Source organism: Hydra vulgaris, chromosome 15 (assembly GCF_038396675.1).
Source record: "Hydra vulgaris chromosome 15, alternate assembly HydraT2T_AEP".
Lineage (NCBI taxonomy): Eukaryota > Metazoa > Cnidaria > Hydrozoa > Anthoathecata > Hydridae > Hydra > Hydra vulgaris.
Genome location: NC_088934.1, coordinates 24,027,649 through 24,050,216, shown reverse-complemented (window position 1 = coordinate 24,050,216; position 22,568 = coordinate 24,027,649). Strand labels below are relative to the sequence as shown.

Below are 22,568 nucleotides of genomic sequence, written 5' to 3'. Positions count from 1 at the left end.
TTATATTTCTTGAAATTTTTTATTCAAATTAATTATTTAATTTTTTTCTAAAATTTCTTTTTTAAATTACGTTTTTTTTATCTTAAAAAAATAATACAAGGATAATTTGAAATAATAATAAATAAGAATAATAACTTTCCATTTAATAAATATTGACATCATTACTTTGTTCCTTTTCGAATGCCCTTGGTTGCGAGCATTTTAAACAACAGAATCGTTTCAAATTTGAGTTAAAATAAATAATAGTTAATAAAAAATCTATACTATGAACAAAAACTAATTTTAAAAATTACTCTATTATTAATATTTATTTTTATTATAAACGATGTGTGGAATATTACAAACAATAAATCAAATAAATCTTACTCGATATTTTCACAAGATTAAAAATACTCTGCAGTTTCAATTTTCTTATAATGGTTTTCTAATTTTCTATTCTTATTTTATTTGCGCATTTTTGTATTCACATTGTGTTTCCACGTGCACATTCCATTATTGAAATTAGTGGCTATTAACGACTTCAAACTGCTTATTAATTACGTTAGCGCAAAAGAGAACGACGTAGTGCTTTTTATATTTTATATTAGTGCTTTCATAATAGAATATCTTTAATAAAAAATCTTTTTTAAATATTTTATGAAAATAAAAAATAATCCCGAACTATTGGACGAGCGTTATTTTATTCGCTCGTTATAAGCTGAACGAGCGTTGTTTATCGCGCCTGGAACGTTTGAAAATACCATTTACGGGCGCGTTTTACAAGCGGAGCGCGATCGCGCTCACTTTATAACAAGCCCTGTATATATATATATATATATATATATATATATATATTTGCATATATATGCATATATATGCCAGCAACTTATGCAAACGTAGGGCTGTTTTACGTCTAAAGCAGTTTTTACTATGTAACTTTTTATCATTATTTAACTTTTAAATTAGTCGATAAGCGGTAAGATAAAAGAAGTAAGGAGTAATTAGTTTAAAAAAATCATTTTAACATATGAATGACGATTATGTAAAAAAGTTTGTTACAAAAGTTTGAATGGCAATTATATAAGGCATAAGCGGTACTTACTAATGAAAAAAGTTTTGATTAAATTAATAACTAAGAAAACTTTGTCTCTATTAAACTAATTATTTTATCAAAATATTTAGTAACAGAAAACAAAATTAAAATAGTTTACGACAAATCTTTTTTATATACAAAGTTAATAAATGAAATGTAAAAAAAACCCCAGTGAAATTTTTTTTTAAACATCTTCACTTCCAACAAGGCTGCAAGCAACCACTATTAGAGTTGGAAGTTACTGGAAGAGAAAAGATAAAGTTTGTAGAGCAAGATAACGATTGGCAGACGATTTATAAGATTGCAAATTAAATGAATCAGGAAATCAAGATAAAGGAAACCAGTTCCAAAAAACTGATGTTCGAAGAAAAAAACTAGAAGAATAAGAGTTTTTAGAGCACTTAGGAATAGTCACAGAAAAATGATGAGACTTAATTGAATGACAAGTAACATGAGAAATAATTTTAGTAGATGGCACAAGAGATGCTAGGTCTTTATAGCAGTGCCCATTATAGTATTTGTAGAAAAGAGAAAGAGAAGCAACATGATGTGATAATGGTTGGAGGTTGGGTGCAAGAGCAGGTCCAACTATGTTAACAATGCACTTTTGCACCCTGTCTAAAAGAGAAAGGGCATCATTGATATAGGGGCCTGGTGCATTTTTTTAAACATTGGAAATTTTTTTAAACATTTTAAAGACTGTTGAAAAATGATTGTTGTATTATTTCAATAGTAACTAAATTGTTTAATTATTTCTTTTGTTCATCTTACTTAAAAAGAATTGTTTTAAATATTTTCAACTTTAGAAGCTACGCAAAGCATGAAATTGTTATAGAAAAAGATTTTCTTTACTTATTACATAATTTAACTAGCGATAGTTTTATTAGAATCTTGTTGAAATAAAGCATAAATAAATAAAAAATTATATAATACTCTTTATATAAAAGAGTGTCGGTTAATTTTTTAAAAATAATTATAAAAGAGATTAGAAAGTATTAATTCTTAACATAATTTATATTGTTTTAGTCAAGTTTTTTTTTTCGTTAAGAATTCATTTCATTTTTTAGTAATTGTCTCCCATAAATCAAGTTAAGTTTTTAAAATGTTTTGCGCATTTAAATGTTTTCAAAACATCTAAAATGCTGTGGCCAAGTTGTCACAACTAAATATTATGTGTGGTCAGATATAGAGTGTGATTGCACCCACCTTCCGAATAAGCCTGAATTAATAATATTGCAGTAGTTACAAAAGTTAATGTCTTTAAAAAATAAAATAAATAAAGAGTATTTTATGTCATAAGGATTTTATGACAACATTAGGCTAATGTGTTAATAATAAAGCTTGTGCAAAATACAAATTATTGGTAAAAATAAAGTTAAATATTTCTATGTTTATATTTAGTTATTCTTTTAAAAACTTCTAAAATAATATAGTTTTGTAAAAGTGTTTGTTTTACTAGTTAAAAAATAAAACTGTTTCATTCAGGATATGCTAAAAAAATTATGAAATTATTTCAAACAGCTATAACTGTTCTGTATTATTCTGTGTTATTTTAAAAGATAAATAATTAGTATGTTAAAAAGCAAGCAAAATATGCATGTGTTGCAAAAGAATTTTAACTAATAGTCTGGGTTTTAAGTATTCTTTGGAAATTTGTAAACTTATATAATAAGAAGTGTTAGATAATAGACAATTTCTTTTTTGAATAATCACACATTTTGCTTAACTGATTGATAAACTAATTTGTCATACTTTAAAGTTGTTTGAAGTAGTGCATATTTCCCTGTACAGGTCCGCATTAACTTCCTGGCTTTTTTTTAAAAAAAGGTGGCAGTTTATTTAATATGCTAATATTGTGAAAGTGATTCAAGTGAAAGTGAAAAAGCAGCGTTTGATTTTGAAATTAAAGATATTTTGGGCTAATTTATTTAAAATGAATATTTATAAGTAATTTATAACTATATATATTTCTTTTGTAGGATAAAAATAGTACTATATGATTTCTTCATTTTTATACTTGCGCTATATTTAATACATCTAAATATATTTTACAGCAATAAACCTGATACACAAGATAAAGAAATAAAGAAAATTTTTTTTTTTAAAAATTCATATAATGCTTTTTTTATACACGTCTATACTATATAAGAATATATTTAAGAAGTATATATACCAGAATTTTAAAAAATCTATTTGTATTAAGTCTCTTAGAAATTGAAAATTAGATTACCTCAAGTTTTAACTTACATATCACATTTTTATATACAAAGTTAATAAATGAAATGTAAAAAAAAACCCAGTGAAATTTTTTTCTAAACATGTTTTTTTTTAAACATTTTAAACATAACATATTTTCTTTTCATTTCCAAAAAGAATATAAAATCAATTACGAGTTCATAAAAGAGTTTGATAGTAAATTAAACGGAAACAATAGTAATAATTAAAATTTTAGTCTTAACAGTTGAAAAACAATTGAAAACTCAGTAAGTAGAGCGCACACTAATAACTCTGAGTATAAGTATAATTTTAAGTTATAAAAAGTTTTTTTTAGAGGTCTTTTTTTGTTGTATTGGTATTTGCTCATGGTGAGGAGAGGAGTAATGAGATATTCATCACCGGGAACTAGGGTCAGTGCAATATGGCAATGCCAACCTGACAGTGTTTGAGGTTGGCAATTTTTTTTAACTTAAATTTAAAACATGAGTTTATTTGCTGTTTTCACCAGGGTTGATCGGTTTAAACCAGTTGTTTAAACCATTTGAAAAATATCAATTTTAACTAAAATAATTCTTTTTAAACAGCTTAAAGTTTACAAATCGAACTTTATCTTTCATGTAATACTATGAATGCACCTGTTTAAAAGCATAAAGATGCTTCTGAAAATTAATTTCTCAAGTATATTAAATTTACAGTATGTTATTTATTTGACATATGCAATTAATAAAATTTAATTGCATATTTATTTATTTTTTAAATATGCAATTAAATTTTTTAAATTGTGCAAAAAAACTGGTCACTCTCTCTCTATATGTATATATATATATATATATATATATATATATATATATATATATATATATATATATATAAATATATATATATATATTAGGGTGGTGCTAAAAACAACTTATTTTAAAAATGTCAGCTGACAACCCCTAAATGTGTTTTATATAATAAAATAATACTGGATTTAAAAATTTTTTGAATAAAAAATATTTTTACGGGTGCCACAAGGCCCTTATACATCAAACAGGTTCCTAATGTTATAAAAAAAAAAAGTTTTTCAAAAGTATGTCACGTTGGGTCTCAAAAGAAGCAAAATTTTATAAAAATTTCAAAAATAACAATTATTTTAAAAAAAAATTGTTATTTTATAGTTTATTGCAAAAAAATGACCTTTTAAACTAAAAATGAAAAAAGTTTATTTTTTTTAATTATAATTTCAAAAAAATCTTAAATAGTTTTTTTTATAAAATATTTAAATTTTTTTTATAATATTAGGAACCTGTTTGATGTATAAGGGCCTCGTGGCACCCGTAAAAATATTTTTTATTCAAAATTTTTTTTATTCAAAATTTTTTTAAATCCAGTATTATTTTATTATATAAAACACATTTACGGGTTGTCAGCTGACATTTTTAAAATAAGTTGTTCTTACCACCACCCTAATATATATACATATATATATATATACATATATATATATATATATATATATATATATATATATATATATATATATATATATATATATATATATATATATATATATATAAAATCTTTGAAAGTCATTTTCTTGTTATACGTTAAAATATGGTTAGAATTCAATAAATACGGCTGCGTAGAAACTTTAAAAAAAAAATATATATTTTTAATAATATATAATTATTTCGATATTTCGCTGATCTATCGTGATCAGTGTCATCACGTATAAAATATATATATTTTAAAAAAAGTTTATACGCAGCCGTATTTATTGAATTCTAACCATATATATATATATATATATATATATATATATATATATATATATATATATATATATATATATATATATATATATATATATATATATATATATATATATATATATTGTGTGTGTACTTCGGCAGAAATGGCAGGCTATTGCCTGTGCCCATTTTCTTACCTGTGTAAGTGTGCTACTTGTGCAAAATAAAGCCTGCAAATAATATAATTTTTTGATGTTTTTTACTTTGATATTCTTTAAAAACTCCATACATAATATAATTTTTTTTTTAATGATTTTTCCTTCTCCCCTCTTGATATTATAGTGCTTGTCAAAATTTTCATATTTGATAACATTTTTATTCATTATGACATTATTATTTTACGCGAAGAAGGAAAATGAACAAACTTTTATAATAATACATAGAATTATGATCAATTGGCTTTATAAAATGACAGTATATAGCAGTATTTTTATATAGTCGTTTTATTAAAACGGTTGTTTAAATAACCAAATTATTAAATAAATGTAATAAAAAATAATATTAAAAAATGTTAAGATAAAATTAAAAACATTTTTATAAATGCCTGTTTTTTCTGCATTTTCATTGCTAAAAAAACAAGTAGCATTCCTGAAATGAAAAGGAACAAAATAAAAATTAAGTAGAATCATAAATTAATTCAAAAATTAATCATAAATTGTCATAGAAAAATAATAATTTAAATTACTAGAAAGAAAGTCTAGGTGAGTAGCCTTTATAGACCATCAAGTTTATTTTAGATGGGCTATTTGTAGCTCCTACACTAATTTTCTCATGCCAAATCCAGTATATATATTCAGGCTGATATGTGGTAGTGGTAAAGTGCTTGCCTCATTAGTGAGAAGCTATGAGTTTTATCCCCACCATGTCCCTGGTATTACCTTGCTCAACTTGTTTCTCCGTGCAGTGGCTTGTTTTTGTCAATGTTGGTGTTTCACAGTTGTAGAGTTAAGAAAGGGTTTAAATCACAACCGAAGCAGCCTCCTTGACTGTAGTGGCCTTGTAGTGGAGGTGAAATAAATTTAAAAAAAATTTAATTTCAATTCACCTCCTCTAAATTTCAGCAAAGTTATAATAATATTATATGCAGAACATTAAATTATAATGTATTGGTTGATGAATTATATCAGTAATACTGATAGAAGATATAGTTTACTCTAATTTATATAATTTAAGTGAAATGCTAATGCTTTATTTTATTGAAAAAGTTGATTAAACACAGCTTATTTAAAAAAAAAAAGAGTTTAAACAAACAAAAAAAACATTTTTTTTTTTTTTTTTTAAACAATTCATGGGATTTTTTTTTCAGAAAAAATGGTTATTCAACCCTGGTTTTGACCTTTGGCCAGGTTTTTTGAAAAATATCCTTAATTTAATTTGGGGAGGACACACACAGATACTTATTATGAATTTTTTTGTGTGATAATTTAAGAAATAAACTATGATATGAAAAATGAAGTACATTGTACACAACCACATCAAATTAACTGTACATAGTGCAAATAAACATTGCAGTTGGCAAAATAAAATGTTACTACGCTAACTTAGCTATTCTTAACAACCAAATAAATAACACCTTTAATAGTAGTACTGCCTATATAAAAGTGCACGTGGCACATTTTTAATAATTTTATATAAGTTATTGCTATGCAAAATTAGATATGCATAGCAACCAAATAAAAAAAACCACCTAAGCAAGAAGCTCAGGCGTTATTAGTATTCCTGTCATATTTAGTTGATATAGCGCTAATATTAAATTATTTATTAGTTTTGTCTCAAAATTTGCTATTCTGACCCACTGTGCAATGCCTGTGAAACTAGTCATGAAAGTAAATATTTTTACATTAATATAAATTGCTTTATTCTTCAATAGATTACACCAGGAGATTATTGACTTTTATAACTACATGGCTCCTATGCCTGAGGAAGAAATGATGAGAAACGATGTGATACAGAGGATAACTGATCTTGTTGTTAGTATATGGCCAAGTGCTAAGGTAATTATTTATAAAATTGAATTAAAAGTTATTATTTTGATTAAATATTATTAAAATTATAAATTCATTCATATATATAACAAACATTTAATCTGTTGATTAAATGTTTGTTATATATACATATACAAACATATATATATGTATATATATGTATATATATGTATATATATATGTATATATATATATATATATATATATATACATATGTGTATATGTATATATATATATATATGTATATATATATATATACATATATATATATATATATATATATATATATATATATATATATATATATATATATATATATATATATATATATATATATATATATATATATATATATATATATATATATATATATATATATATATATATATATATTCCCTCAGTATTATCTTATTCTATCTACTAATGAACAAGATAATACTGTGGGAATAATAATAAATAAATTGTTCTATCTAATATGTAAAATAAAAAAATTATATATAAATAAATACAATGTTCTATGTAGTATAATATATTATATCAAATAGAACATTGTATTTATTGATATATATATTATTATATAAGTATTTATTTTATATATTAGATAGAACATTTAATTTATTACATTTGTAGATAGAACAAGAGAATACTGAGGGGACGATGTATATATATATATATATATATATATATATATATATATATATATATATATATATATATATATATATATATATATATATATATATATATATATATATTAAACAATTTTAAAAATGTATTCTACAAAATAGAGTGCTCAATGTTCTTAAAAGAACAGCAATTATAAATTAGTAGAAAATAACTTAACAAAAATTTTACTCATTTAACACTGTGTTTCATTAATAAAAACTCATCAGAAATAAAAGATCAAATTTATAAAACTTCAATTATACCAAAAATTAAATTACAGGAAGTTGGAAGTGTCTTAACTACTGTCAATTTTCACACATTTGTGGAATTTGCTGACACTTTTATAAAAAGAATTCTTTGGAAATGATTACCTATGCTTTTTTGAAAAAAATATTTTTTAATAAGGGGACTTAATGTAACTATTATTTGGGCTCGTTTATTTTTATAGTTTTTTAGGAGAAACTTATTTTTGTGCCTGCATTTAGAAATTAATTCCGATTTTTTGTTCAATAAACAACCTTGGTTTGCGTGTGTAGTTATTTCAAATTTTTCTTGTAGTCATAGTATACAATTTGGAAATATTGTTACATGCAGGCGCTGTTTTAAGGATGGACCAATTCAGTATAAAATCATCAATACTTCTGTCTTTTAATTCCCATATATATTTTGTCAGCATGGTGTCTTTACTTTACAATCTTTTAAAAATACTTTTTATTTTTAAAAGATTGCTTATGATTGGCAAAAGGTTTTTCCCATTCACCCTTTTATATGCCAATATATTGATTATCAGTTACATTCTTAAAGGAAACAACACATTTATATACCACATTTATATGCCAATATATTGATTATCAGGTACATTCTTAAAGGAAACAACACATTTATATACCACATTTATATGCCAATATATTGATTATCAGGTACATTCTTAAAGGAAACAACACATTTATATACCACATTTATATGCCAATATATTGTTTATCAGGTACATTCTTAAAGGAGACAACACAATTATACACCACATTTTTTGATATACAACTTCCACTCATTTTGTTTACAACTTTCTGTTGTTTTTTTAGGATTTCTTTTTTGTTTAACAAAGCATTATTGTGATCTCTTATAATTCTTTCCACATTTTTTGTACAACTGTAGCTAACTTTAATTGTATTTCGATTAAAAGTTTTATATAATTTATTAGAGGGCAGGAAATGCTTATCGACCAATTTTAAAAACACTTTTCCTATGTTAGTGGAAACATTTTTGCTATATGGCGGGTTGAACCAAATTATATTTTGTTTTTTTGTATTCTTTTTTTCAGGGTTAAATTTTAGTTCAAAATTTTCAAAACTGTTTTTTTTAAGGGCATCTTCAAATATTCATTTAGAGGAATTGAATACATTTTTATTAGAGGAGATTTGGTTTAGCCTGTTATTAATTGAAATCGGGATTTGTTGTAGAATTTGGGGTGGATGATTTGAGTTAATATAAATATACACTAATTCATTGTTTGGTTTTTTGAAAGGCTTATATGAATTTTCAGAGAGGTTAAATGTGACATCAAGAAAGTTCACAATTTTTAAATTTATGTTTATTTCGATTTGAAAGCCGATATTTTAAATTTTTTTTATATAATTTCTAATTTTATCGAGCTGTGGACCAGATTTTTTACGCATTACTATTAAACCATCGTTGTGATAAAGACCTAAATCATTTACATTGATTATTTTACTTAATAAATCTAAAATGTATAGTCCAACAAAATCTCTGCTCTGTCATAACTGCCGATTGTTGCATCAATGTTACATTTATTGTTTTAATTAAATGTAATAGGTCATATTCGAAATTTTCCAAATCAGGTATAAAAGATGGGGTATTTTGTTTCAAATTTATAATTATCATTATCTTGGTTATTATTAAATACATCATCTGTGTTAGTATTTGGTTTTAATAAAAAAAATAGGCTTTCTAACGAATTCTTTTAATAAAATGCTCAACTTTTTTAATCAAAGAAATAGTATAACTTTTTTTTTATCTAGTATAAGTATATTTTTCAACAAGTAAGTGAAATTATTAGTTTCCATATTTTTACGGAATGTTAAAATACAAGTACGAGTGCTCAACAAATGTTAATAAGGAGCCTACTATATATTTAAACAATTTTAATATATATATATATATATATATATATATATATATATATATATATATACAGACTGTTTCAGGAAGCAAGTGCGGTCGCAAGCCTTGTACGTCCATGCTTAAAGATATTTTTTTAGACAACTCGACCATGTTTTTATATAGTAAGCATTTTAAGAATTCGTGGCAAAATAAAGCTATAAGAAACTAGAGAGTAAATCAGCAATACTCGAAAAAAAGAACCAAAGACTATGCGAAATAGAAAACATATATAAAATAAGCTAAAAAATTTTTTTTGTTAAAAAAAAGAAAATTGTTGACAAAAAAATGATATACCTAAATATTTACTATTTTTGTTTTCTTATTTTTAGAGTGTTGGTTATTTTCCACTACCAAAACTGATACAAGTCGGGGAAGAAAGTTGATAATATAATAAAAATAAAAATATTTTTTGATATACGATTTTTTTGCAACTTTTTCAGTCAGTATGTAAAAGAGATACTTTATAAATTGAGCTAGACACACAGACAGTTTTTAAATTTTTTTTTCAAATGTCTTTGCCTAACTTTACTGTTTTTATTAATGGACAGGAAAGTGAGAAAACTTATTGCTATTTATTTGTGAAAAAAAAATTTTTATAACAAGTTTTTCATGTAAAAAAATAAAGCGATTCTAGAAAATTTTGTTGGATAGTGCATTTTTAATTTACCAAACTTTCTTAACAAAATTTTTAGAAGCCTATTTAAAACTTTTGTTTAAGTTTTTAAATACATTTTTTTAATAAGAGCAATCGTTATGTTCATTATCTCTATTAATTTGTATTAACATTGGAAATTGGGCAATATAAAAGAAACAATTTCATACATGCATCAGATGCGGTAAATACATTTATTAAAGAAACTGTTATTCTTTTATTTAAATTATTCTGTAATTGCTTTATTTATTAATTTATTAATCAAATAATACTTTTTACAAATAAATAACAAAATTATTTTCTTATTTTCTTATTATATAAGTATTGAAAAAAAATGTCTAATATAGCAAAAACGTTTTTAAAAGTGAAAAGACATAAAAAGAAATGAACGAATAAACGCAATAAACATCATAAACAAATAAACGTAAAAAAAATTAACAAAATTTTTTATAGTTCTAGCGTACATAGCAAAATAGTTTCTTAATAATATGGACTGATAAAAATCGTGAATAAATTGCATATCAAAACTTTCAATTGTTAAATTGTTATAAAAGATGTTTTTTTCAACAACGACTCTAAAAAAAAGTTGTATAAAAATTTTATAAATTTTTTTTTTTTTAATATACTTATTTAATTAATAAATTTTCTAGTTTATTTAATTAAACTTAATATTTCATCACAATTTTGTTTCCTTATTTAAGAATTGTTTTTTTTTTAGTAAATTTTCTTAGTAAGTTAAGCTTATTAACGCGAATTATTAAAATGCTTTAGAAGTTAAAATATGCAAACTGTCGTGGTCAGTTAGTCTAAAAAAATTACTTTTTTTTGGACATTGTGTTAGTTGTGGACGAACAAGGAGTGTTATCGCACGCGCTTCCTGAAAAAGTCTGATATATATATATACAGGGCTCAATTTAAGGAAAGAAACTACAATTTCACTAGACTAATGTTAAATTAACTGAATAACATGACAAAGATTTAGATTGCACAATTCAGTTCCGTAAAACTGTTAAAATTTTTTATTTTAAAAATTTGATTGGACACTGTCCGACCCAAAAAGTTTTAATCGGATGTTTTGTCTGAGCCCTTTTAAAAAATTAAATTGAGCTATGTGTATTAAAAAAGAATATATATATTTTTTTACTTTTTTAAATCTCACATGAACATTTTTCCTAAACATAAATTTTATTCTTAAACATTTCTTCTGTTCAGTTGCATTTGTTCTGAATCTTTTTTAAAGTTTATGTTTTTAAGTTAAGTAAAATGCATAACTTTTTAAAATCTGTTAAAATTATGAGTAAAATCCATTCTTTTGTGTAAGGTTTAAAAGAGTGTTTTATTTTTTAGTCTAACAAACCAATTGAAAAAACTTGAAATTATTTTTTCAAAAGCTATAGATAGAAGAGTTATTTAAATTATTCTAATTTAAATGCAACATTGTGGCCTATCTTGCCAAGTCATTTTTATTTTAATGTAGGCTGTCCCAATATGCTTTTTAATTCAGATTGTTTGGCAGCAAAAAAATAAATATTTTTGTTCAGTTTATAGTTTTGCGGCTATTTAAAATTTTAAATACCCTTTACAGGTTTTTTGAAATATACTCTTGATTATAATTGCTATGTTTCATATTTTTACCAGCATATATTAAATCAGCTCCTGTTTTATTTTATTAAACTGGAATTATTAAAAATTCAATAGCTTAGTGGAGTTGCAAACATTTCCTATTTGTGTGTTACAGAAAAACTGAGTTCTCTCAAACTACAGGTTTCAAATTTTATTTAAAAAAAAGGTTTAAAACCACCCAAAATTTACAACTACTTCTGAGTGGTTTTCAAACATAGCATGATCATTCCTATTTAATATCATGAGATTTCTGTAGTGATCTAATTTTTCCAATAAAGTTTGATACAACCCTGCCCGCCATTTCACTGAAAAAAATATTCTTTATTAGCAAAAGTAATTACTTTTAGAAAAATATATAGGTGAAATATAATGTTTTCTTTGTATGTTATGGTGTGGCTATCTAAGTTCTCTTGTGTTTTCCTCATCATAGGGTAATAAATAAAAAAAATTTAGATGCTTTGATGCAAGACAAGCAAATGAGGTCTAATATGACCAGATTTGACCTTTTACAAAGGTCAAACGCCGGCTGCACCAACCAAGCTAGAGTCCTGCCTTGCTAAAACATTGTTTTTAATAGACACTATACCAAATGCCATTATTTCATGTTTCTAGTTTTAAAAGGGTTTTAGTTTTAAATATTTATTCTGCTGGTTATACACTCTAATCTGGAATCATTAATATTTTTTTGATAACAGTTGCATAAAAAAGACTTTATCTGGAATTGTATAAAAGAATTAAGCACTGACGTTACTGTAATTTGATTAATTTCGGTATTGCGATAAATTTCGATAATCAGACAAGAAATTGGGGGCGCTTAGTTACAAATGCAATATTTAGTAAGGTAATTGCGATGCTGTAATTTTTATAGAGTGAATGACCGTACAATATATTGTGAGTTACTTTTTATCGAAAAATTGAGTGCAATTCAATGCAATTTTTTATCGCTTTTTTTTTGCATAATTGAATAAAATTGTTTTTCTGCTAACTGTCAATGTGGTAACGCCAGTGCTTAAAAATTATAGGCACCAGATTAACAAACTTACATTTTAACAAGTATATATTTATAACTATATTACTTTAAGTATATATTTATAACTATATTAGGGATGTTTATTAATTTTTGAAAATTTTTCCTAACCACCTCAGTTTATTAATAACCTTAATCCCTTATTTATTAATTTTTATCAACAAAAAAAAAATTTAAACAATAAAAAATATATTTATATATCAGTCACTGATAAGAATAAAAGCTTTTAGTGTAATCAAGCTTTAAAAAATCTATAAAAATATAAAACTCATAAAATAGAAATAAAAATGTATATATATATACAGGTCTCAGCCAGAAGCGAGAGCTTTAGCTCCCCTAAAATGGTTTATGAGAAAAATTGGCAGCTCTCGCGAAAATATAATTTTTTTTGTACAAAAAAAAATAATTTGAATAAAAAAAGACACAGTTGTTGCAATAAAAAATAAAAAAGAGCAAAAATCGAAATGCAATTGTTCTTGATTAGATAGAAATAACTGATAAATATAAAATTATTACACTCTAAATTATTGTATAACAATTTTTATTTTATGTAATGAATTAAATTTTTTAAATATTTATTAATTTTATATATGTCACTTTTATGGTGGAGTTATTATTGTAATAGTTCTTAAATATCATCCTATTACAATAAGAATATATATAACATTTTTTATTAGCAGTAAATACTTTTATAGCTTTTTGTCAAGTTTTTATATAAAATAAGTAATGTTGTTAAAAAATAAATGGATTGGAAAACCAAAAGCTCTTGTAAGAAGCTGTTTTGGAGAGCTTTTTTCTGCTGTTGCACTCATTTGTGTGTGTTCTGCACAAAAAAGTGGTTAATGTTCTTAAAAGAACAGAGGAGTAATAAATTAATAAAAAATCTATCAAACTATTTTTTTTTCTTTCAGCTTTTCTGATAAGCCTTAATTAATGAAACACAGTGTAAAATAAAAAAAGTTAGATAAGTGATTTTCTACTTACACACACACACACACACACACACACACACACACACACACACACACACACACACACACACACACACACACACACACACACACACACACACACACACACAGTGGTGTACACTGGATTTTTAGATGTTTGAGTTTTGACACTTACAGACATTGTGCTAACTCCAAACTTTAGTATGTTTATGCTTATATCAAGAAATAATGTTTTGCAAATAATTATGGTGATTGGAACTAATGGCCCCAATTCTTTGCAAAACATTATTTTTTGATATAAGCATAAAAGTACAAAATTTTGGAGTTAGCACAATGCCTGTGTCAAAACTCAAACATCTAAAAATCCAGTGTACACCACTGATATATTATGTTTTCTTACTTGTTTTATTAACAAGAAAACATTTTTTTAAAAAATTCCATAACTATCTATTATAGTTAAATTTGATTCTATTATATGTACTATCTATTATATGTAAAAGATAAAACAAAATGCTCAAGTTTTAAGAGTATATTTAAAAATTTCCCAAGCAATAAGTTCTCAAATTCCAGAAAATTTTGCGATAAATTTTACCTTCACAATACTAGATTTTTGATATTACTTTAAGAGAGTTAAAAAAGTGAATGGCAATTTTTAGAATAGCATTGCTTTAAGTTTGTTTGGAACACATATTTTAACTTAGTAGCCAAATGATTCAACATGAGTAAATTAAAATTTTAAAAATCCATTTAATTATTTAGAACAAAATTTTTTTTTTAGATTGAAGTTTTTGGTAGTTTTCGTACAAATATATATTTACCAACAAGGTATTGCTTTACTTAAATTGAATTAATTTTTCTTTAATTTAATTAATTCTAACTATAAGGGTTGGGATCAAATATGTTTGATCAAGTACAGATACATTAATTCTATTATCAAAATCATCTCAAAATCATTAGTTCTAACTATAATATAAAATAGAAATAAAAAATATAAACCTCAAACCCAGGAAACGCGTGTGGTTTTTGGTTTTGTATGACCACGTGTGAGTCTTTTATTTTAGACAACTTGGTCAATGCCGATTGTTTTAAAAACAAAAAAGCAAAGCTAACAAAATAGGAAATTAAAATAAATTTAAATGGAAACAAATAAAAAGAAATTAATAACTTAAATAATTTGTGTACTGTTTTTATTTTTGTTTGTTTGAAGTGGTTGTTATTTTCAGCAACAAAATAAAGCAAAGCAAGAAAAAACAGTTTTAAGTTGACATTAAAAAGAATGATTTTCCTATATTTTATTATATAATTATATTTATTTGAACATAGGTGAATGCACGTATAGCCTATTTGGATAAGGTGTTAACTTTGTGGATGGAAGGTCCGCGGTTCGTATTCCACCTCATCCAAAATCTTTTTTAGTTTTTCTACCCTCCCTTTTGGTTTACTATGTTATCAATGATATATAAATAATTATTAACAATTATTAATAATTGCTTTACCACTACACCACTACCGCATTTATATTAGATCAAAAGGGAGGGGGCAGGTCAGGGTTGATAGGTTTGAACCAAATGGTTTAAACCAATCGAAAAAAATATAAATTTAAACCAAACTAATTTGTTAAAAGTATTAAAATCAATTGGAGTTGCTCTAGACAAATTGCAAAGAGATCAAACAAAAATAAGTGACACTGTTGAAAATTTTAAAGAACTGATAAATATGGTATCATTTTTATCAACTGAAAAAATATATATATATTGGAAACTAGATATCTTTAGACTGCCAGTGATGCTCATTTCTTTACAAACATGCTAGATCCTAGATATTTAGTATCTAATCTTTTTGAAAATGAAAACGAAGCTGCAATGACCTTAGCGGATAAAGAATTTAAGAACTTGTTACCAATAATATTCAAGTTGAAAGCCAAATCTGCTCCATTCGATAAAAGCTATTTGTATAGTGAATCTGTTTTAAAAATGCATTATAAATAGAATGATGGAGATCTCTAAAATCTTTGGACTGCAACATTATCATGGATATTGAAGGTTTTTTAAATGCACCAACTTCTAGTGCTGGAATTAAAAGAATTTTTTCAACTTTTGGGCTTGTTCATTCCAAGTTAAAAAAAATGTAAGTAGAAAAAGCTGCAAAGCTTGTTTTTTTTATACAGAACATTAAATAATGATGTATTGGTTAATGAATTACAGCAGTAAAGTTAATAGAAAATATAATTTACTCAAGTAAAATGACTAATGCTTTTTTTTTTTAAATTGAAAAAGTTGGCTAAACATGGTTTTTTTTTAAAAAAAAAACCCATGGGTTTTAGTTTTTTTTTAAAAAAAAATTGGTTTTTTAGCAACCCTGGGGCAAGTAAAACTAAATGCACTGAGCCAAAGCCGAATAAGCAACAGGTATCCAACATTTCATAGCGCTAAAAGATCAGGGCAAAAAAGGGTACAAGAATAGAAAAATAATACGAAGCAATTAAGGCTATGTGAAAAATGTGTAGACAACATGGTCTAATTAAAGCTTAAAAACTATGTATACATGTGTGTGCGCCTTACTTAGAAAGTACACTGAAAGGCTTAAATGGATGGTTACAACGCAAATGTACGACCAACAATATTTAAATAAAAAACAATTTAAAAGAATTGACATTGGTGGGATTTGGTTAAGGACTCTTCGTTTTGAAGTGAATGCCTTATCCCAAACAAGCTAACCGTGTGTGTGCGTATGGAAAAAAAAAATTCATTTACTCGACTAGATAATTTATTTACTAGTCAAGAAGGAAACATAATAGCAGAGTTAATCAGAAAATAAATATAATTATATAATAAAAAAAAAGTTATACATTGAAGTATACACATGCGTTACACAGGCGTTTTCATATGGAGACAATATATACTTTTTCAATAAAATTATACAAATATATTTTACAAACAGATAGCAATTTATATTTTCGCTTTCCTCTTTAATTAAAAAACAATTAAAATATAGGAAAATCAATCTTTTTAATGTCAACTTAAAACTGTATTTTTGTTTTGTTTTTCCTTATAAAATTTTGTTGCTAAAAATACCAACTACTTTAAAGAAATAAAAACAGAGTACATATTATTTAAAATATTTTTTATTTTATTTATTTTTTCTATTTAAATTTATATTAATTTCCTATTTTGTTAGTGTTGCTTTCTTTATTTTTGAAACTTAAATTTTTCCGCAACACCTAATATAAAAAAAACTTGCAAGTGGTTGTGACCGAGTTGTCTAAAATAAAACACTCATGCTTGAACATACAAGACGAAAAACCGCATGTGTTTCCTGGGAAGGCATGAATCATGCATTCTTGATTTTGAGCCAGAACTCTAACCATTGCGCCATGGCTGCTTGGATATTAGTAATAGTAATAATGATATCTGGGTCATGTGCGGTTTCTTTGCTATTGTAAAAAAGAATTACCCAGGATAAAATAGACATAGTTCTATTAATAGTAGATAAGGATAAAAAGAGCTAGTCATATTGAAATAGCCTGTTGCCAGGGGCTTCCGTACATACATCAACTGACTAAATAGGTAGAATATGCAATTGAGTATTTTTAATGTGATATTGGCATTAGAAAAATTACTATTCAAAGTTTACTAAGTCCTCCTACCTTTACAAATAATTAAACAGTGGAGTTTTATATCCATTATTTTTGCATCATCATCATGGTTATCATCATGATCATCATCATCATCAACAGCATAAAAGAGGAAGACTAAATGATGATGATCATCATCATCATCGTAATGATGATGATGATCATCACTAGTATCATTATCATCATCATTATTAACATCATCATCATCATCATCATTTTTCACAATCTTGAGCAGTTACTTTATTAAACATTAATCTTTTTTTTTATCTAATTTACAAAAACACCTCTCTTAAACGTCCTTTTATTATTGCAAGTAGCCAATGTAAAAAAGTCCTGTCTAATGTTGAGCTCTTTTATTTTCATTTTACTAAATCTTGTATCTTATCTCAGATGTTAGGTTCTCGAGACTTTTTGTTAGTCTTCAACAATGTTTATAAATAAAGATTAAATGTTAGACTTTAGTTAAGACTTTTGGTTAGTCTTAACTAAAGTCTAACATTTAATCTTTAATTCATGGATCTGATCTTTTTTCTTCTCCCGAGAATAAAGCAGAGTTATTTGCAAAGAAATCTTACTCTAATTTGAATCTTGAATATAATGGCCATACTCTTCCTGACAGTTTAACCCATTGCTAAACATCGAAATCACTCTAGCTTTCAATGCTAAAGTTAATTCTCAATTAAACACTTCTACAGTTTATGCTCCAAAATAGATTTTGATCGTAGTCTTAAAAAAGTGTTCTCCAGAACTCTCTTCAATTTTTGCTAAACTTTTAAAAAGCGCTAAAAGTGGTTCCAATTTTTCATAGCTTTATAAATCTCTTTGACCTCTCCAATTATCCTACGATTAGTTTTCACTCTGTTATTAGTTTCTTTATATGTTTTTGAGGTTATTAAATTATTTCTTTCTAACTGCAGTAGTAAAGTTATTTTTGAAGGCCTTCCCTCTTCTTTACTTCAAGTAACTTTAAGGGTACTTCTTTCTTTTTTCTACTAATGCAATCATGGTCAATGCTCAAATGAGCTATCATCTCTATTGCAATAAACCAGAACTCATTCTTGCTTAGCTTTTTATTCAACAAGTTGTATTTACTATATCTGTCCCTTCCAGTTTTTTTTTCTGGAACATCAAAAATACCTTACCCATCTTCGTGGTTTCCTTTTTATACAACTTGCAACTTTTTAAGTCTTCAATTGTACATTTCCTATTTTAACTTATTTTTTATTTTAAAGTAACTCTTAATTGTGATTGCTTGCAATCTTGTTAAAGATAAATCAGAGTTTTAAAATATATAAATGTATGCCAGTATTTAATAAATAGTAAATTTAAACATAAAATTATAATATATTTTGTACTATCAATTTTTTTCTAGCCCTTGCTATCAACCCCTGCTAAATCATGTAGTTTTGCGGGGCCAGGTTTGCAAAAAGTCCCATTTTTAGCCAGGGCCCGGTCACTTACTAATAAGAAAATCTCTTGGAGACGCTGATAAAGGGGCTGTTGTATTTAATTGTGCACTATTTCAGAATCTACACAAATATACACCTGAGGGATCTTCCAATAAGCTTGTAAATACTGAAAATATTAAGCAAAAAACGCAGCTTTTGAAAGAATTTAATTGACAAAATTCTTTCTTCAGTCCAATATATTTATCAATTCAGCAATGATTGTGTTTGTTTTTTGGATCTAAAATAAAACTTATTGCGTTTTTGTGTTCTTTTTCGCAGTTCTTTTTGGATTTCTTTTTGCAATCCATCACATTATGCTATTTCTATTGAATCATCTACATCAAGTAAAGATGAGAATGCAATCTTAATATTAACATGCTCATCTATAAACATTTGTGGATGTATTTGAAGCATCATTAATATAAACATTTGTGTATTTGTTCCATTCTAAAAGCAAATAAAGTAGCCACATTTTTGAAGGAAAAATATAAAATGATTGTTAGAACTTAGTATATTTCCGCTCTGTAGATAAATTATCTGAGTCATTAACACTAGATCTATTCTCTCATCCATTCTTGTTTTGAAACTTTTTTTCAGTTTTTTGGCTATATTAGCAAGTCCTTAATCAAGGTTTTTGCAGCACAAAAATTTTGTTTTCTGAAATAGAATCAAAGTTCAGTTTGATTAATTCATTCACATTTTTTCCCATTATTTTAGTTATATTTTGTTGAAAAACTATTTTTTTTTTTTTTAATTTTTAACGCACCTTAAATTGGTAATAATTTTATCTAAGTCAGTATTCTATGTCATAACATTCATTTTTTTTTTTACCAAAATCTAAGTTGTAATCAGAGAACTGATCTTCTGTGGAGTCTTCTTTTTTTATGTCTTCCATATCACATCAATCAAATCTTCGATACCTTCAAAGTTTGACAGTATAATAGTTTTCTTTGATCATGATATGGAGGTAGAAATAAAAGAGAACAAAGGCACACAAAATAAAAACCATACGAAGTTGTAACACGAAAAAAGGTTGTAATGTTTCTCCTTAATACAGCTGTATAAAAACTTTTATTTGTATTTTCAATCTTTTTTTTTTTCTTTTTTTTTAATATCTCCTTTATTTACATTATATTTTGCTGTAAAGCTTAACATATCTTTTCATTTTAAAAATTATTCAAATATTTCAAAATAAATACTCTAAATTCAAATTGTCAAAAAAACATGCAAATATATTCAAAGTCAAGTAATCAAGTAATTAATTACTCTCAATCAAGTAATCAATTACAAATCAAGTGATCAATTACTCTAATTGTCAAAAAAAAAAGTCTTTACATTGGACAATTTTTTTTTTTTTTTGTTATAAAAATATCTGATCTAATTAATGGATGCATGTATTCAATAATAATACATGTATTACTTTAATAATTACTAATAATAATACATGTATTACTTTTTTTTTTCTTTTTTTTTAATTATGATAAAATGTTTGTGTTGCATTTTAGTTTATAAAGCAATTTTATTTATGTCATTGGAGACTGGAAACAAAGTGAAATGTATAATTAAACTTTAGCTTTTCCTTTTAATTTTTTCCTAAAAATGTACGCAGTATTTTTTTTTCACTGAAAATCAGCATATCAAATTTGCAAATTATTTTCACTAAATTCTAAAAATAAAATATTTTCAGTTTTTAGATTTTATTAAAGCAATTTGTTTTAAAGAAATATAATAACTGGTATTATACATCTTTTAAATTTTTATAAGTGAGGCCAACATTCTCTTTTTTGCTTAGAAGAGCGTAGTTTGAAAGCTAATTAAAACTATGATTTATGGTGTTCTACATGAAAATAAGATTGTTGGTCACCTTTATTTTTTTTTTTTTTTTTTATTAAACAATGTAAACATGTTTACATTGTTTAATAAAAAACAATGTAAACATGTTTACAATGTTTTAATTTTGTCTGGTCACAATATTTTTTCCCTATCAAAATAATGCATTTAAAAATATTTAATTTTAATAAATATCAATGTTAATAAGAGATACAAAGTCCCAAAAGCACACTTGTGTTAAGTCTATTTTTTCTTGGTCTCTGGTTTCATATCTTAAATAAACTTTATAATTTTATTGATTTCTTTAAAGGCCCAACATTTTGTATCACATGTGTTTAGGTTTAAGCCCTAGGCACATGTGATACAAAGTGTTAATTATTTTTCTAGAATTTGTAATTCTTATTATTTTATTAACTCTTTTATTATGTATCAACTGTTAAAATGTATTTATGCTTTAATTTAGTGATATTGATTTGGTTGTTTTCGGAAAATGGGAAAAATTACCTTTGTTCACATTAGAAAAAGCACTTATTCAAAATGATATTGCCGATGCTGCTACTGTGAAAGTTCTTGACAAAGCTTCTGTAAACTTCCATTGTTTTTCTTGAACTTTTCATTGCTTTTCATGTTTTTCTTGAACTTTTTTTGTTTTTAAATATTTAAATTATTTTAGGGTTTTTCTATTTTCACCTAGGTTCCAATAATAAAGCTTACTGATAAGAAGACCAGGGTTCATGTGGATATAAGTTTTAACACAGATACTGCAGTACAAAGTGCAGAGATGGTCAAGGTAAAATTATTTATTAGTCAAGACATATTCAGTCACAATTTCCTATTTTTATATGAATAATAAAAACATGCAGGCAAAAAGTTAGTTAAAAAAAGTTACTCAGAAAAAAGTTAATCAGACACTCTGCGTTTATGCTATGTATGCTAGTATGAATATATATATATATATATATATATATATATATATATATATATATATATATATATATATATATATATATGTGGCTATTTCCACGATGGAAGAGATAAATTTCGTGTTTAAAAATATCTTTCTTCAAAAGGTTTTATTACTTTAATTATAGTTTAAACACCTTAAAATTATTGTTAAAATAAATTTTGAGTAGAAAATGTTTGAACCAAGTAGATAAATTTGATGAATGTTAGCAACTGTTTGTTCTTTTTATTATTCGAAAAAGTGAGTAAAAGCTTTTTTTCATAAAACTTAATCAAATGAACAAAAAAGTTTTGTTGCAATTTAAAATAAAACATTTTTTTTTTTGGCAAGCGCTAATTCAAAGTTTAGTAAAACTCTGGTATTTTAAGCACTGGCTAAATGGAGAAGGCTAAATCAAAGTTTAATAAAACATTTAGAATTAAAAACATTAAAAAATTTACATATTTTGTTACTCATTTTAACTCTTCGTTTTATCTAATTGTTATTATTTTATCTAAATATAAAAATATGTTATTTCATTTATCAAAAC

The 22,568-nt window shown here is 24.9% G+C and overlaps 1 protein-coding gene across 2 annotated transcripts in view; it reads left to right on the top strand.

Moving 5' to 3' along the window:
* LOC136072140 (terminal nucleotidyltransferase 4A-like) overlaps nt 1–22,568 on the top strand; it is a 52,276-nt gene that overhangs the window by 4,064 nt on the left and 25,644 nt on the right. For both annotated transcript variants that reach the window (XM_065820668.1, XM_065820667.1), the window contains exons 2-5: nt 6,953–7,076; nt 14,942–14,988; nt 21,539–21,659; nt 21,770–21,865. In XM_065820668.1, coding sequence (XP_065676740.1) covers nt 6,953–7,076; nt 14,942–14,988; nt 21,539–21,659; nt 21,770–21,865 — 388 coding nt within the window. The remainder of the gene's footprint in view (nt 1–6,952; nt 7,077–14,941; nt 14,989–21,538; nt 21,660–21,769; nt 21,866–22,568) is intronic.